Here is a 17,654-nt window from a genome sequence, read left to right as displayed (position 1 = left end):
TAAATATTTCAGCGTGTATGTCTAAAAGATCAGGTCTATGAAACCCCAAACCCTACACCATTACTATTAAAATGTTAATGATTTCTCAATAATTTCAAATAATCAGTGTTAAATTTCCCTGAAGGGCTCCAATTTTTTTCTCAAAATTTATTCAAATTAATATCTAAATAATATCTATATATTACAATTGATTTTTATTTTTTTAGGTTTCCTCCCCCATCCTCTTGTATTCTTACAATTTAATTTTTTTGAAGAAATTGTAGTGTTTATCCTTTATAGTTTTTTTTAAGTTAATTAATTAATTTATTGGCTGCACTGGGTCTTTGTTGCTGCTCATGGGCTTTCTCTAGTTGTGGTGAGCACGGACTACTCTTCATGGCGGTATGCAGGCTTCTAAATGCAGTGGCTTCTCTTTTTGCTGCAGAGCATGGGCTCTAGGTGCGTGGGCGTCAGTAGTTGTGGCACGTGAGCTCAATTGTTGTGGCTCGCAGGCTTTAGAGTACAAGCTCAGTAGTTGTGGCACCCAGGCTTAGTTGCTCTGCGGCATGTGGGATCCTCCTGGCCCAGGGATTGAACCCGCGTCCCCTGCATTGGCAGGCAGATTCTTAACCACTGTGCCACCAGGGAAGCCCCCTTTTATAGTTTCTTACAGTCTGAATTTTCCTGATTACATCTTGTTGATGTCATTAAATATGTTTTCCTATATCTTGTATTTCCAGTAGTTGGTAGTTATATCCAGAGACTTATCAGGTTCAAGTTGAATTTATTTTGATAAGAACAGTTATTGACAAAATCTCTGTGCTTGTCTTTTTCTATTACAAATAGTGCTGCAGTGAAAGGCTTTGTTCATTTATCTTTTTATGCTTTGGCCAATGTAGTTTTCAGATAGATTTCTGTAGGTGAGATGGCTAGGCCAAAGGATAAATCCATATGAAACTCCAAATTCCCTTCTATGGGGGGGTTGTATCATTTTGAATTCCCACTAGCAGTTTAAGAGAGAATACGTTTTCCCTTAGCCTCTTGTTAAACATTTGAGTTTTTACCAACCTGATAGATGAGGAATTACTTCTTAGTGTAGTTGTTTAAAAATTTTTATTTTGACAGTTCTTTATTGAGTTGTAACTCACATATAGTGAAGTCCACAAATCTAAAGTGTACATCTCAGGACTTCCCTGGTGGCACAGTGGTTAAGAATACTCCTGCCAAGGCAGGGGACACGGGTTCGATCCCTGGTCTGGGAAGATCCCACATACCATGGAGCAACTAAGCCCGAGCACCACAACTACTGAGCCTGTGCTCTAGAGCCTGCGAGCCACAACTACTGAGCCCGTGTGCTGCAACTACTGAAGCCTGTGTGCCTAGAGCCCCTGCTCCACAACAAGAGAAGCCACCACAATGAGAAGCCTGTGCACAGCAACAAAGAGTAGCCCCCGCTCATGGCAACTAGAAAAAGCCCACGCGCAGCAATGAAGACCCAGCATAGCCAATAAATCAATTAAAAAAAATAAAGTACATCTCGAATTTTGATATAGGTACACGTAACCAACACTTAAACTGCCCACTAATTACTGTTGTTTAAATCTAAAGATGGATCATCTGGGCCCAAAGGGCTTTCACGGTATTTCAAGGGGACTGTTTAGGATTTTATTATCCTGGCTCTTCATAATAAACCACTTTTTTTTTTTTTTGGCACACGGGCTTAGTTGTTCCACGGCATGTGGGATCTTCCTGGAGGTGGGATCTAACCCGTGACCTCTGCATTGGCAGGCGGATTCTTAACCACTGCGCCACCTAGGAAGCCCAATAAACTACTTTTGAATGTGCTACTTTTGTAATTTTTAATTCATCAGCATTCTGCATGTCATCCTCCACCTTAAATATTGATTTCAAATGGCTTATTGCTCAGCAAAACAAATTGGAATCACCTGGAAATTACTCTATTGATAAAGATACGATTTTAAATCTTTTTGTGTTTTTAAAAACTTTATTTTTTTGTAATTTTTAGCTTGAGGATAGAAGTAGAGTCAATGAGTGAATTTACAAAAAAATCAGGATGTTCTGCAAAATATTGGAAATGTCTAGTGAAAAATTGTACCTTTATTTTCACTTTTATAGTCTACTTAATTGGTCTTTCTCTGGGCCCAAAGGCAGCAGCATTGATTTTTTTTTTAAGCTATAAAAATGTCTACATCTTTCACCAATGTGTTTTAATTTTTTTGTACAATATGGACCAAATATGTCAAAGAAATCTAATTTTAAAAGTTGCTCCTGCTGCAGTAAACTTCAGAGACTATAGATGGCAAATAGTTGGAATGGGTTTTAGGCATTCTTCAAGCAAACACAAGAGTGATTTTAGAAACACTACGTATGTATTTTATTTTTTCAGTGAAATAGAGATGGCTGTATGTCCTATTCTGATTTAAATGTACTTTTCTCCTAAATTTCATAATTGTAGCACTGTTGAGGAAAGATTTGACTTTCTGTTTTTTAAAGTGATGTTTGGCTTATTTTGTTTTCTTATACCCCTAATTTTGAATCAGTAACCAGAACAGCGGAAAGATAAACTCAAGGTTACAGTAATCAGTGAATGACAGCTAGAAATAGCATGCATTATAGAGAGTTTTTTTCGAACTTCTCTTCTGTTTTTATATCTTCAGTATTGATCTGTTAAAGCTTCCAGAGTACTAAGTATTTCTAGTAGCAGAGAGAATATAAACTATGCATATTTCATCAAGTTTCTGATTCCAGGTTAACACTTTTATAGATGTTTAAAAGTATTAATATGAAATACACAAGTTCAGCATATACATGTCAGTCAGAGTCTAACCAGGAGACAGACACTACTTAAGGATTTAGAATAGAGGGGTCTTTAATGCAGGAAATGGTTACACAGGTGATGGAGCTGAGAAGCCAGAGGACTGTGAACCAACAAAGGGATTACAACAGAAGTAAGACCAAAAGTTTCACTAGACACTTCCAAGGATTACCTTGCCTGGGTTGGAGGGACATTTAGAAAAAGCAAGGTTGTAGCACATCCCATAGGCTGAGGTTACCGAGAAATAGTTGGAACCGTAGTAGGACTGTCAGAAATGCTGGAGCAATGGAGAAGATGCAGATACTTCTGAAGACCCTTCTGAAGATAGCAGGGCAGGAGAAGTGAGTAATCCTTTGGCTTCTCCTTTCCGCCCTCCCTCCAATCTACCACTACCAATGTCTCTCTTTGGCTGAACCCAGCTGGAAGGCAGTTGCTAGAGGTGTCAGAGAAACACGGGCTGCTCTCTGATGTGGAGAAGAGGAGGGAGATGGCCAAGAAAGGATCTTAAGGCAAACAGACTCAGCCTGACATAGCTTATCAGCAGAAACCCAAAAGCATGAATTATGTACTACATTTTTTAAAAGTCATAAAATTTGGGAAAAATTTAAATGTAGTTGAAAATTTAGGTTTCAGTGCTGCCTGATTTTTCACTGTTTCCTTGTTTAGTACCTTCAAATAAAGATTTGCCTGAGATTTAACATTTAAAATTTTAATTTTAATTTTAAATTTTATTTGTAAGGTCATGGAGTCGAAAGATTGAAATTGTATATACAGTTCAAGGTCACATTTCTGTGAATTTATCTTCAGTAAATACTGAAGCTGAGACTAAAGCCAGACCTCCTAATAACTTATCCAATGACTTTTTCCCATCCTGTGCTGAAGGATCACATAAAACCAATCTGAACACTGAAGTTCTATGTGATTCTGATGTTTAGAAGTTTGATGGTCTTGACCAAGTCTTTTAACCTCTCTGAACTTCAGTGTCCTCATCTGTAACATGGGAATAATGATGCCTATGATGCCTGGCAGGAAAGTTGTGTAAAAAGGCAAGAAAATATATGGAATAATCTTGCAAATTTTTTCTGGGGCTAGATGAATTAAGGTGTTCTTTATTTTATGTATGGAAAAAAAGTAATTAAAATTACTTCACCTTTCTTCAGAAAGGTGCTAGTGTTAGAAAATGCACGACTAGGATTGAAAAACAATAAGTATTTAACTTATAAAATACAGATTAAACATTTTTATTGTGGGAAATATTTTTATAAAACATTGAAATTCCTCCTCTTTTGTTCCTTTAAATCTAGATCAGAAAAGCAGTGCTGACTTCAAAGATAACTAAAGAACAAACACTAATAAAGCAACACAAGCAAGTGTGGTGGCAAGAACACCAAAGGCTAAATGAAGTCAGGTAAGAACTGAGGGAAACCTCAATTTAACAACACGTAGGAATTACTGAATTACACTTATCTAGGTGGATGTTCTGTAACTTATCATGTTAATTAAACCATTATTATCAAAATTTAAAGTTACAGTTGAGTGTGAGTCAAATTAAAATCCTTTCATTTCCTCAGTTTAATTTGGAATCCAGTGAATATATTAATATGGCTTTTCCTTTCCTTAGGAAAAAAGAGATAATCTTTTATATCTGCTACACACTTACTCTTCTGCACTCCCATTCATACATGTATTTATATAATTCTTAGTACATTGGACTATAATGTTTTGTTTACATATTTGCCTTCTTATGAAGTGGTAAACTTCTCAAGGACAAGCATCCCATCACATTCACCTTTACCTAGGATACACAGAAAGAGATAAATGCTTTCAGTAAATGAATGAACTAAGTAAGGGATTCAAGTTGAGTGATTTCCAAATGTAGCTACATCGTGATTAACTTATTCACTTTGGATTTTTGACTTTTGCTATTATTTCCAGCAGTCACTTCAAGATGAATTAAAACAAAGTAATGATTTTATACTTGTTCTTAAATGTAATCCTTGAGAAATAAATTTTTTTCAAAGGTCAAGGCAGAAAGAGAAGGCAGATGTGTTTCCCCTCCTTTTGAGGCATATATATTAGTTTTAATGATGATATTTGTAAAGTATACTTTTTAAAGTATATGCTTGTAAGCATATATTATGTAAAAATAGATAATTTTGTGGTCTCATTCTAAGCCAAATTTCCAAATACCAAAGTTTACTTTTGACATGGGTGCTTTTCGTATTGATAGAAGTTTCCTATTCTGGCAAGTGATTCCTACAGGTGACATACAAGACTCATGGCTGGAAATAGTCTTACATCATTATACAACTTAAAGAAAAACAAAATTACATAGACTTTGTCATTCATACTTCCACTTATCAGGCCCATCTTATCCCTCAAAATGTCACCTTTCATGGATAGAACGTTTGAGCCCATTGGAAAATCTTCTTTTTAGATTTGCATAATAGAAATATGATAAAAACGAAAGCTATTAGGTAGTTTTAATTATTGTGCTCACTGACGCAGGCTTAGATGTAAAGACGCTGGAGAAAGTCTTTTATCTTGGCTATTCCATACCCTTCTTACCGTGTGTATACGTTGTTCTTGAGCTAAATAGAAGAGGCATATACATATCATTATGGAAAATAATTCTTTTGGCTGAACTAGAATGACACAAAGATGATGAAAATGAGGAATATTCAAGTAATAACATTATGTCTTGAAACTTGTAAGGGTTGAAAATTGGAGAAAAAAGAAGAATTCCAAGGTAATTTTCTGTGTTATTTTAGAATGTAGGCTAATTGCAATATGTATTCAGTGAAATTAAAAACTATTAGTGGGACTTCCCTGGTGGTGCAGTAGCTAAGAATCCGCCTGCCAATGCAGGGGACATGGGTTTGAGCCCTGGTCCAGGAAGATCCCACATGCCATGGAGCAGCTAAGCCCATGCGCCACAACTATTGAGCCTGTGCTCTAGAGCCCATGAGCCACAACTGTTGAGCCCGTGTGCCACAACTACTGAAGCCCGTGCTCCTAGAGCCTGTGCACTGAAACAAGAGAAGCCACCACAATGAGAAGCCTGCATACCACAACAAAGAGTAGCCCCCACTCGCTGCAAGCAGAGAAAGCCCTTGTGCAGCAACAAAGACCCAATGCAGCCAATAAATAAAGAAAAAAAAACAAAAAACTTATTAGTTATAGGAGGAAAGTTTGAGAAATGGCTATAAAGTTCGAGAATTTAGGGACTACCAGAAAATCAGGAGTTTAAATTCTATCAGTGTCTCTCAATCTTTAAAATCTACATTCCCTTTTAACAAAAGATGGAAAGTAAAATATTCTTAAGCATCACCATAAGAGACCGCATTTGAGACTCTCAGGTCCCCAGAAGGTAAGGGCCTCCAATGACATCTGACTTTTGCTGGATAATTTACTATATACCAGATAGTATGTTAAGTACTTTATATACTTTGTTTCATTTAATCCTTACAGTGACCCTACAGAGTAGGTATCATTGTTATCCTCATTTTACAGATGAGAACCTTGAGGTTGAGAGGATTAAAATTATTTGCATAAAGTAAATCAGCTCATTTATGTGGAGGTGGTATTGAATCACTTGCCTTTAACTCCTGTGTTTGTTGACCTTAGAGCTGAGCAGCTTTTTCTTTTTTCCATAGGGTTCCATTCACATCACCTGAGATCTAATTGGTCTAGCCTTGCTAGAAGAGAAAAGAGATTTGCCAAACCTTAATTCTTTAAAATCTGTTGTAAGAAAACTAGATAATTAAAATTTCAAAATATAAAGTTACATTTCACATTTAAATGTATAGAATTTAATATGTAAATTTATAAAATTATATTTACTATTTACTCTGCTTTCCAAACTATACCCCTTGAAGACCCTGATACACTTTGCCAGGAGTGCTTTCTTCCTTGTTTCAGAGTGACTGGTTTAGAGATTAAAGAAGTTATTTATATTGGCCATGTGGTAAAGAATTGCAATTATTATTTTACTAAGAACTTTTGAATAATAAAGTTTGAGGGATTTATTTGTAAGCCTCACTAGTTTACTGTAGTTTCTGTTAGAAATATATATGGTCTCTTGCTCACGATTTTAGTTTTAAAGCATTACTTTAAAAGTATCACCTTTATACAGAATATATCATGGAGTTTTACCAACAACAATTAAATATTGTCTGGGAAAGCGTTTAAAGATGAAATTGAGGCCAGTATTCACACTGTGTGACTCAGGCCATCTGAGAATTCGCCCTGAGTTCATTCCTTAGCTAACAGATTTCCCTCTCTGCCCTCTGAGGTACACAGCTTGGAACAGACTCTTAAAAGAAAGAGAAGCAGATCAAATAGCTAGTCTGCGGTACCAAGCTGTCTGAACTGCCGAGTTCCTTCCTTGTTGGAGGGATAGAGTTCTGGCCTTCAGCCTGCTCTGCTGCCCTAATTTTCTGCTGATCTCCTGGCTGTTAGTTCTCCTGAAGGGACTTTAACATCCTCTCTTACCCCTCCTTTCACAATCCATGCCCCTTTGCTTATTGTTTGCATAAATGGCTCCTAATTCTACCCTTCTCCAGTACCCCATGTTTTACTTGTTCTGCCAAAATTGGTAACTACGTGTACCCTAGAAATCCCAGGAAGCTCTGGGTAATTTCTGCTGTTCTGAGGAAACTAATTGTGCTACACCTAGAACTTTGGCAGCATCCTGAGAGGATGAGAACCTGTATGAAAGAAGACTCCTGAGAGCTCAAAAATGTCCTCGCCAGACTGGTTTATCTTGTAGGTGGTTGCATTGCAACTGGGCATATCTAGGAAGTAGATTAATATATCCTCTAGGCAAACAGTCACACAAAAACAGGAGAAGTTTTGTAGTATCATCAGGTTCAGTGGTACCAGAGGACAGGCCAGGTAGCAGCAGGAGATACGTAAACTGGCAGATCTAGATATGAAATGTTGCCTTCCATTTGTCCGCTCTTCAGATGTGCAGGCATTTGTCTGTGCTGCAGAGTTCCGACTTGGTGAACATCTGGGACAGAGTCTACACGTCAGCAGCGAAAAGGCAGAGTTCTCCTCCCCAGAGTTACCACTTTTTAATGCTCTTGAGTCCATCACAGTTTTTATCGATATTTCCTAAATCGTATTCTACAAAACAGAAATATTCTTCAAAATAACCTATGGAGAATAATGAATTTCATGGTCCTAAAAATTAGGAAAATACTTCCTATTTCATCCCCTTTTTGGAGAACCTCAACTCAGTTTAGCATAATCAAGTTTCTGAGAAATCCTGCAGTATGGAAACTTGTCTGATTTGTTTAGTTCACCACTTCCCAGTTTTTCCCTAGCATCTTATTGATGTTTCTGTTTCATAGGACACAATTTGGGAAACACTAGCCTCCATTCACGAACTAGTCGCAGAGTCTTGTAGTGATTGCTTCTGGATTTTGTTAGGCAGTTAGGACAATTAGAGAAATAGGCTGGTCTTGTCTGATGTTTCAGGAAGCCAGGATAGAGCTTACTAGAATTACTATATGCACAGTAGCAGGTTGATCTCCTGTATGAACAAAGCCACTTCTCCTGTTGTTTTTTATGTTCTACTATGGCTTTCCGGATGCTGAAAATATAAGGGGGCTGAGCTAAATGGTTTAAAGTGCTATATTTTTGTTTAAAAAATCCCTTATGAAACAACTGCTGGGTTTACTCCACTAATATGCACCTATGCTCCATGTAACAGTGTCAAATGTAATCTTAAAAATACCTTTGACTAAGACTACGTGCTAGAAAAATAGTGTCACCTACAATAGTACCCCTCCTTTATATATATAAACAAAACCCTGTCCCACATTTGTGAACCGGCTTAGAAGATGATGACATATATATAAAATAAAATACTATGCAGCCATTAAAGTAAATGATAATTATGAAAATTATTTAGTAATATCTTAAAGTTAATATTCAAAAAAACCCTAATATAAAATGGTAAATATGTCATAATTACAACTGTTTAAAATATTCATGCATGTAGATAAGAGCCAGAAACATATGCAAAAATAAAAATAATCATCATATTAAAGTGTTGTAATTGTTGCTATTTTCTTATTTTATACCATTTAAAATATTGTATCTTAACAATCATAATAAATCAAAACTCTTTATGATTTTATTAAACCTGCCATAAATAAGGGATATACTACAATATTTTTAGATGTCCACTTAGAACCGGTTATATTTTTATTCTAAAATGACTATATTTAAGCAAAGTAATAAAAGATTGTTGAGCTTTATTATATTTTTGGTATATAAAAATACTTTTACTCCCATTTCCCCAGGTCAGGACCTCCTCATCTCTGAACTTTGTAAATAACGTCCTTGTTGATCCAGGTGTGCCGGATCGCCTTCTCGTCATCTTCCATTTTTATTTATCTCCCTCCTTCTAGCCCATCCTCCATCTTGCCGCCTTGGAAATCTTTCCAAAACACAGATCTGAGCTGGCATGGTCAGCTGCATATCCCTCAGCTGCTTCCCAATGCCCGGAGCTCTCTCCACCTGAAATAGTGCGAGGGTACACCCCGTCCTGGCCTTGCTCACGCTGTTACTTCTCCTGGAGTACTCACCCATGCTTCTGTCTATCTCAGTGTCCTGGCAAGTACCGAATCCACGTTAGGAATTCAGTATGCGCTCTGAATTAGTGAACAGGTGAATAAAACCACATTAGATGGAATATTTCTACTGCTAGCTAGTTTTTAAACCTATATATGTTTATGATTGTAAGAGAATTGATTGAGATAATGTCTGTTTCAGATGTAAAATGGAATCTGAAGTAAAATCCTTACTCAATGAAGAGAACATTGGAAATGAATGTCTTTCTGACCTTATGAATTTCGGTAGGTTTTTTTTTTTTTTTTGGTCCCACATTTAAAGGGGAGTTTTGTTTTGAAGATGAAAGTGGGCCACACAGTTCATGTTTTTTCAGTATTAACTGCTGTTTGTTATTTTTTAAAGGAATCCAAAAATAAATCTTCATCCTAATGACCTGTTCTTGAAGAAACTTAAAATAATGTGTTGCTTTGATTTAATTTTGTTTCACCATAGAACAAGAGTTATCAGAACAATGGTGCACATATCTTAAAAATGTAATACATCCTATTCAACAATTGAGAGCAGATCTAAAATACAGACAGCATCACATTTCACAGCATTCACACTCGCACAGTGAATCTAACTCTGTGAAAGTACTGGAAGAGGTCAGTATATTTCCTTTACTTTTAATAATGTAACATTTTATTTTTATCCCAACTGGAAGAGTTTGAGATAAGAAACTTGAATGTCTTGTGTATATAAATAGAAGGTATAGCAAATTCTATCTACTTGTTATTTTAAACATATCCGTGAATCTGTCCAAACACACTCATTTCTCGCCTAGAATGTTAAGATGACCTTGTAACTGGTCTCCCTGCTTTCATTCTTGCCCCTCCTTCCAGTGTATTCTGAAATCCTATCACAGGGGAGGGGGATCAAGTCATCCGCCTCGTAGATCCCTTCAGGGCTCCTACTGGCCCATAATTCCTCCTGTAATAGGGGCTGCAGGTGTGCTGTCCTTAGCACTTGACTGTTAGGTCGAGACTGTTATCATGAAATGGAGACTGTTATCAAGAGATCGTGAGCGCAAAACCGTTAGCACGTGACTGTTAGCAAGTGACCCTTAGCGAGTGTGGCCCTTAGCACTGTGGTTAGACAGTCAGCCTTGTGGTGATGCTCGTGGCAGAGAATGCGGTAAGAGGCGAATCGCAGCCTTCTCCCCCGGGGCCCTCCAGGTCCTCTGGCCTCGGGCCAGTGGGTGAGCTGGGGGCCCAGGGACAGGCTGAGGGCTGTCATCTGCAGAGCTCTAGAACGCCAGCCACAGCTCGGACTGGCCGCACCCAGGCCTTGAAGCAACTGCAAACGTCTCCTCCGTTCCCACCTCTGAAACCTAATGGCAATGGTGGCCTCCATGGTCACAGTCCACAGGACCCAGCCCTCATTTGGGCGGCCTGAGGAGCCTGAGGTCCTGGGCGTGTTGCTCCCTCAGTTATGATGGTTGGGCAGGGTCAGGAGACCTGGCCCTGAGGGCACTGCCAGCTGTTCTCCCTCCTCAGCGGGGCCTGGGCACTGGCTGGAGGACCCAGACTGGAGGACCCAGATTGGGTGCTGGACCAACGTTCCTTGGGATAACTGGCCCGCGCAGGGGCCCTGTCCTCTTAGCCAAGGCCAGGGACTGTCTCCTCTTAGCCAAGGCCTGGACTTTCAGAGGGTGAAAGTTGAACCTTGGGACCTTGCCTTTTCTTGTAGAACAGAGAATAACATTTGTTTTGGTGGAGGTTTACAGGGACATCATTAGCTGACCTCAAGAACGAAGGATCTGACACCTAGAAGTTTGCAACAACTAACCACTCCTCTCCCTCATCTTTCCTATAAAAGGGCTTTGCTGAAAGCTTTTGGGGGAATTTGGGGTTTTTTAAGGCATGAGCCACCCATCTCCTTGGATGGCTTTGCAATCAACATTTCTCTGTTCCAAACTCTGATGTTTTTGGTATTGTTTGGCCTCACTGTGTGTCAGGCACATGGTAACACTCCCTGTACATCCAGCCCCCTCTCTGTCTCTTTAGTCTCACCTCCAACCTGACACCCTCCTTTTCCTTACTAGACCTTGTCCCACTGATGCTGACCTTCTTTCTATGCCTCACATAAGTCAGACTCCTTCCTATCTCCAGGCCTTTGCACTGGCTGTTTCTTCTGTCCCACTGATGGTTCTTTTGTCTTTTAGGATCTTAGCTTAAATATCCTATCCTCTGAGAGGCCTGTCCTGACCACCTGCATGAGAGAAGCCCTAGTCACTCCCTATTACCTCAACCAGTTTTTACCTCACTTATCTCCTCCTGATATTTTCTTACTTGCTTTTTATAAAATTTATTTATTTATTTATTTATTGGCTGCATTGTATCTTCGTTACTGCACACAGGCATTCTCTAGTTGTGGTGAGCGGGGGCTATTCTTCATTGCAGTGCATGGGCTCCTCATTGCCGTGGCTTCTCTTGTTGCAGAGCACAGGCGCTAGGCATGCGGGCTTCAGTAGTTGAGGCACACGGGCTCTATAATTGTGGCTCACAGGCTCTAGAGCACAGGCTCAATAGTTGTGGTGCACGGGCTTTGTTGCTCCACGGCATGTGGGGTCTTCCTGGGGCAGGGATCGAATCTGTGTCCCATGCATTGGTAGGCGGATTCTTAACAACTGCGCCACCTTACTTACTTTGTTATGAGTTTATTGACTGCCTCGCCTGAGTAGAGCATAAGCTCCATTATCATAGTTGCACTAGATGTAGGCTTTTTTTCTTACTCTACTTTTCAGTTATTCTGTAGTGTTGTCACATTGCTTTCATAAATAATAATTTAAAATAAACATTAAAAATCCATGCCCAACTGGGGATTAGAGGCTAGGATGCAAGGAAAGGAGGCGGTGATTGAAGCAGAGGCAATCTGGAAAGCTTTCTGTCTTATCACAAACAAAATCCAAATGTGAATGCAGAGTGGCTATGATTGAGCCTATTTTTGGGTTCTGTGTCTAGAAGCCCCTTTAAGGCTCCTCTGTCTGATGGGCACTGCCTGCCTATGGCATCTCTTGAAATCTTTTCCATGGGCCCTCAAAGGGACTTTCCCTTGTCTAATTTGTCATCATTTATTGGCTTTTGAGAAAAATTCCTGTGACTTTAAGTATAAACATTAGATAAATTAATAATTTGCATACCACTTGTTCTAAATGTCCTATAGGTTGACTTCGTGAAGAAACAATTGAAAGCTGTCTATGAAAGACTTAGGCTAGAGCAACAGAAAATAGAAAATTATCTTTCAGACTGGAGTGTGAAAGTAAGTGTGATACAGATAGTAGTTTATCAATTTGTCATTTACATTAAATATAATAATCATATAATGTTTTTCAGATACTAGATCATTCTTCAGAAGAAAGAAGTAACCTGCTTAGTCAACTGCCCGTGGAATTAGAAACTTTGGAATGTCCATACCCTGACTTGAAGTCGTCAATCCTTAATGAGTTCTATAACTTTACAGAGAAATATCAAAAGAAACTTCAAGATTTTGATCTGCAGTTAGAAGACATATACAGGTAATAAGATAAAACTACTTGAATTATATAGATTTTTGCTGCCAAATTTTTATTTTTGTTAGGAGTCACTATATTTCCTCTTTACTGTTTTCATAGATACTTTGTGATTGAAATATAGTCTATCAATAAATGTTTAGATTATTTGTTGAATAGTTTTTTTTTTCTCCTCCAAAGTAATTTCTCTGAAATAATGGTTTTAAAGATTTTTATGAGGTTGATACTTGATGAAAATATCCCTCTTATTTATCTCTTTACTACACAGGGAAGAAACTGTTTTCAAACATGAATTTTTGATAACTTTGAACTTTTATTTCAAGATGTGAAGCTCATCTTCAGTGGAAATTTACAAATCAGTAGTAAAAATTGATTACAATGGAACATACCCATGGAATTATGTTACTTGTAACCTACTGTGATTTTGTGCTATAGTGAACACAAAGTATGTTTTATAAATTTTTTTTTTTTAAAAAGCACTTTTTAAAATTGAAGTCTAGTTGATTTACAATATTATGTTATTTTCAGGTGTACAGCAAAGTGATTCAGTTATATTTTTTCATATTATTTTCCATTATAGGTTATTACAAGATATTGAATATAATTCCCTGTGCTATGCTATAAAACCTTGTTGCTTATCTATTTTATGTGTAGTAGTTTGTTCTGTTAATCCCAAACTCCTAATTTTTCCCTCCCCACCCCTCCCTTTCCCCTTTGGTAACCGTAAGTTTGTTTTCTATGTCTGTGAGCCTGTTTCTTTTTTGTATAGATTCATTCATATTTTTTAGATTCCACGTATAAGTGAAATCATATAATATTTGTCTTTCTCTGTCTGACTTAATGCACTTAGTATGACATTTCTAGGTCTATCCATGTTGCTGGAAATAGCAAAAAGAAAATGCACTTTTGGTTGTATCCTGAGAATGACAGTGGTCTCCTGAATGACCACTATAATGTTAAGTGATGTAAAATTCAGTTTTGGCAGGATCATCTTCTCTAGTGTAAATTCTATATTAAAATTCATTCCATGTACAAACCCAGACATGCCACCCTGGGTCAGATGAATAGCCTACTTCATGTAGTGTTCTCTATGTGACGTTTCTGGGGAACATTTTGTAGGAAAACATGCTTTTTACTCTATTATATTGACCTCAAAAATTTCCCTAAAGAATATATATTTAAAAAGAAAGAAAAATGATCGAAGGGACACATTTATAATAGTAAATTAGAGGTAAAAACTCTCCCTTTGAAATAAAAGAAGAGGAATGTGACAAGTATTAGTATTTCTTATATTTCTTAATGAATTGCTTGTGAGTGAATCTCCTGTATGTGAAATGACTAGTATTGAGAAGTGAGTAACAAGGAAAATCTTAACTCCTACCAAGTAGAGTACTTTGCTTTGGTAGCTTCTTGATCCAAACTCTTCAGTGACAGCTTCTTCGTGTCTCAGCACTGGGAAAGGCAATCCTAGGTGAAGTCTGCGTCTTTCCTGACCTGAGCTGCTTTCTTACTTCTCTGTGGCAACCATCACATCTTCCTCCTGGGCAGACATGTTTTTGGTCTCCTAAGAGCCTCCTCCCTCCTGCCTCTCTGTCTTCCTTTCTTCCCACCATGTAATAAAGCTGAGAAAAAATTAATAATATATCATTTATAGTTGTTTGATTAATTAATTATACTTTAATTGAAAGTCACAGTGACATATTAACCATGCACTGAGTTTGTCTCTAATTATAAAATAAATATCCTCTTTCCCCTCCCAATCCCAACCTTGTTAAAGAAATTTTAGAACGCATCCAGCAAGAAGGAGAGGGGTTTTTGCGTTTGTTTTTTTAGTAGACTGATTGTGACTGTGAGGGAGGTAAGTCGACTCTCTGAAAGCAAGTTGGCTGCCCCATGACCTTTCCTCCCAGATGGCATCTTGTACCCCTAGGAAAGCTGGCTGAGATTGTGGTGTTTCTAGGTTAACGGCTCCTAAACATCGAGGAGTTTGCTTTAGCAGCCTGTAGTGGCTCCCTTCCACTAGGATCTATTCTTTACAGCCTGTTTTCTTACCTTTGCTTTAATCTAAACTCAATTCCAACTCTTCTTTGTGCAACACTGTGCCACTCAGAAAAGGTTGAGATTCACAGCCTCGTTGCCATCATTCAAGATTAAATAGAGAATAAGATGAATATGCATCACATGCTAAGACTTCTTTTTTTTTTTTTGAGATCCAAGTTCATTGAGCATTTACTTTGTACCAGTACTGTGCTGAGTATCTGTTGCCTCTATCTTAGAGGAGTGTTATTGCCATTTTACAGATGGGAAGACTGAGGCTAAAGGAAATGCAGTCACTTGCCTAAGGTCACACAGTTTGGGTGTAGGGGAGTCAAGATTCAAACATATGTAGTCGGAGTCCAGAACGTGTGTCTGACCGCATTGTTCTGTGTACTACCTCCAGGTTATGAGGTCAGTGTCAGGGAGCTGTTAGTTCTGGTTGCTTTTGTGTCTGTAGCTAAGTTCAGGGGGAACCTCTGTACATACTTAAGAGTGGGGGTTCAGAGAGGAACTTTGCACATTTCATCAAGGGATTTACATGCTAAGACTTCTGCAGAAAGAAGAAGCACTGAGGAAAAAATACCTCAGAAAGGCTTAATGGAGGAAGTAAGATTCACTATGGAGTTTGAGGAATGGGTAGGGTTAGAATAAGGCAGAAAGGTGATGGGTGAGGACATTCCCAGAAGGTATATTAAATGACTAGGCTGTAAACCCCTTGAAGACAAAGTAATTTATTAGCAATATTTGTATCCTCAGCACCTAGCACATCCTGGCACACAGCAGCTTCTAAATAAATGGTTGTGCAATTCAGTTGAATTAAAGCTGAAAACAATGAAGGTGAGAGTGGCAAGGCATGTTATGGGAGTGACAGGAAACTACTTTGGAGGAATATAGGGTCATAAATTCTAGTTTAATAGTCTGCTTGCCACATATAATTATCCAGACTAAGTTTTATATACTTAATAATATATTTTACTTGATGAATATTTATTGGGTAATCCTTAATATACAGCGGTCTCTGCTAAGCTCCTTGGTAGGTGGTGCAACAGATAGACTGGACTAGAATGTGCCCTCGCCTTTGAGAAGGCTTGTTGCTATTGAGGGGAAGCAATGTATACGCAGGTACCCTCACCAAAAGAAAATTAATGCAAATATCAACTGAAGAGACTCTTTTATAAATATGCCGGCAGTGAATGATGATGCTTTGATGAAATTAAATGAGAGTTCAGAAGTAGTTTTATTGAAGAGAAAGAAAGTAAAGGGGGTGTTTCGAATAAATATGGAGGCGGTGGGCATCAGAAATCTGTGGCTGTTGGGGACTAAGACATGTAAATGCACTCTTCTAACTGGAACAGTGAATTATATGTTTAATTGTAATATTTACTGCACTTCTGCTTGCCAGTGTCTGCCATTATTTTGATAAGGCCATTTGGTTAGTTTGGTTCTAGTTATTAGGCCTTGTGAGAATTCACATAGATTGTATACACGTATGTGCACACCTGCACAAGTGAGTGTGTGCATATTTTGAATGGATACCTACTGCTATGACATAGGAAGGCTAAAAGATCTGGGGGACATTTTTAAATTTTAAGTAATTTTCATTGGGCTAAAGGCAGTGGACATCATGGTTAATCCCAATATTTATTTTAATTCCTCCTATTCTGTAGCAGCTTGCCAGTTTGGGTCGGAATGACTCCAACCCCAGATCCAAAGGTAGGCCCTGGTGGGGAGTGTGCACCAATTCATAACTTCATTCGGAGACAGCGATTAGCTCAGGGTGGTCCAAATCAAGGCAAAGCACTGAACTTTTGTTAGGTAACTTGTGGGTAGTGGTGCATATTCTCCGTGCATCTACCAGGAAAGCACATGGCTGAGGCTGCTGAGGGCAGCCATCTTGTGAATGAAGGAAAACAAGGAGGGGAGAGGGCCCAGATAATCTCGGCGAAACTGGGCTGGAACTCTGAACTGCGCGGGAAGCCAACCTCACTGCTGCATTTTCAAGGGTGGTTAGTCCATATTATGTCTTCAACCAGTCTGAGTATAAAATTCCTAATTTTATACAAGTTGATTTGATTTCAAAATAGCCATGACTCATGAAGTTATTCTGTCAATTTAATATAATTGCAATTGAAGAATTGTTAAACATTATTCCAAAATTTATTAGGAGGAAAAGCTTGTAAAATCACTCAAAGTTTCAAAATGAAGAATAACTAGAGAGGGGGGAGTAGTAAAACTTGTACAGCCAAATATAAACATATATTTTAATATCAAAATAAATTAGAAAGTTCATATGTCTGTAGCAGATCAGTGGAATAAAATAGAAATACAGAAAACAGAAAATATCTATAATAATTTAATTTCTTGTAAAGGTAAAATATTTATACTGTGAGGGAAAGATTGGATTATTTATATGATAGCATTAAATAACAGGGAATTAGAATTAGGTTAGAGCTTTTATTCCATATGACTCAATAAACTCTAGGTGCATTAAAATATGAAGAAAAAAAATCATAAAAGAATTAAATAAAAATAAAAACAAGTATTAAATAATCTTGGAGTGGAGAAGGTCTTTTAAAACATTACCTGCAGTGAAAATCATAAAGAAAAAATTTAAATAAATGCAATGACATAAACACTTAATTAAATCTAACAGTATGTTTCCTCAGG

At 37.9% G+C, this 17,654-nt stretch overlaps 1 protein-coding gene across 1 annotated transcript in view; it reads left to right on the top strand.

Annotated features, from left to right (window-relative positions):
* Window positions 1-12,960, top strand: part of LOC130859552 (coiled-coil domain-containing protein 148-like) — a 93,260-nt gene extending 80,300 nt beyond the window's left edge. The window contains exons 4-8 of the mRNA XM_057747085.1: window positions 4,120-4,223; window positions 9,602-9,684; window positions 9,893-10,044; window positions 12,605-12,700; window positions 12,775-12,960. Coding sequence (XP_057603068.1) covers window positions 4,120-4,223; window positions 9,602-9,684; window positions 9,893-10,044; window positions 12,605-12,700; window positions 12,775-12,960 — 621 coding nt within the window. The remainder of the gene's footprint in view (window positions 1-4,119; window positions 4,224-9,601; window positions 9,685-9,892; window positions 10,045-12,604; window positions 12,701-12,774) is intronic.
* Window positions 12,961-17,654: the final 4,694 nt, after the last annotated feature.

The sequence above is a fragment of the Hippopotamus amphibius genome, chromosome 8 (assembly GCF_030028045.1).
Source record: "Hippopotamus amphibius kiboko isolate mHipAmp2 chromosome 8, mHipAmp2.hap2, whole genome shotgun sequence".
In the NCBI taxonomy this organism is placed as follows: domain Eukaryota; kingdom Metazoa; phylum Chordata; class Mammalia; order Artiodactyla; family Hippopotamidae; genus Hippopotamus; species Hippopotamus amphibius.
Note: the sequence above shows the minus strand (reverse complement) of the source record. Positions and strands in the feature narration are given on the sequence as shown.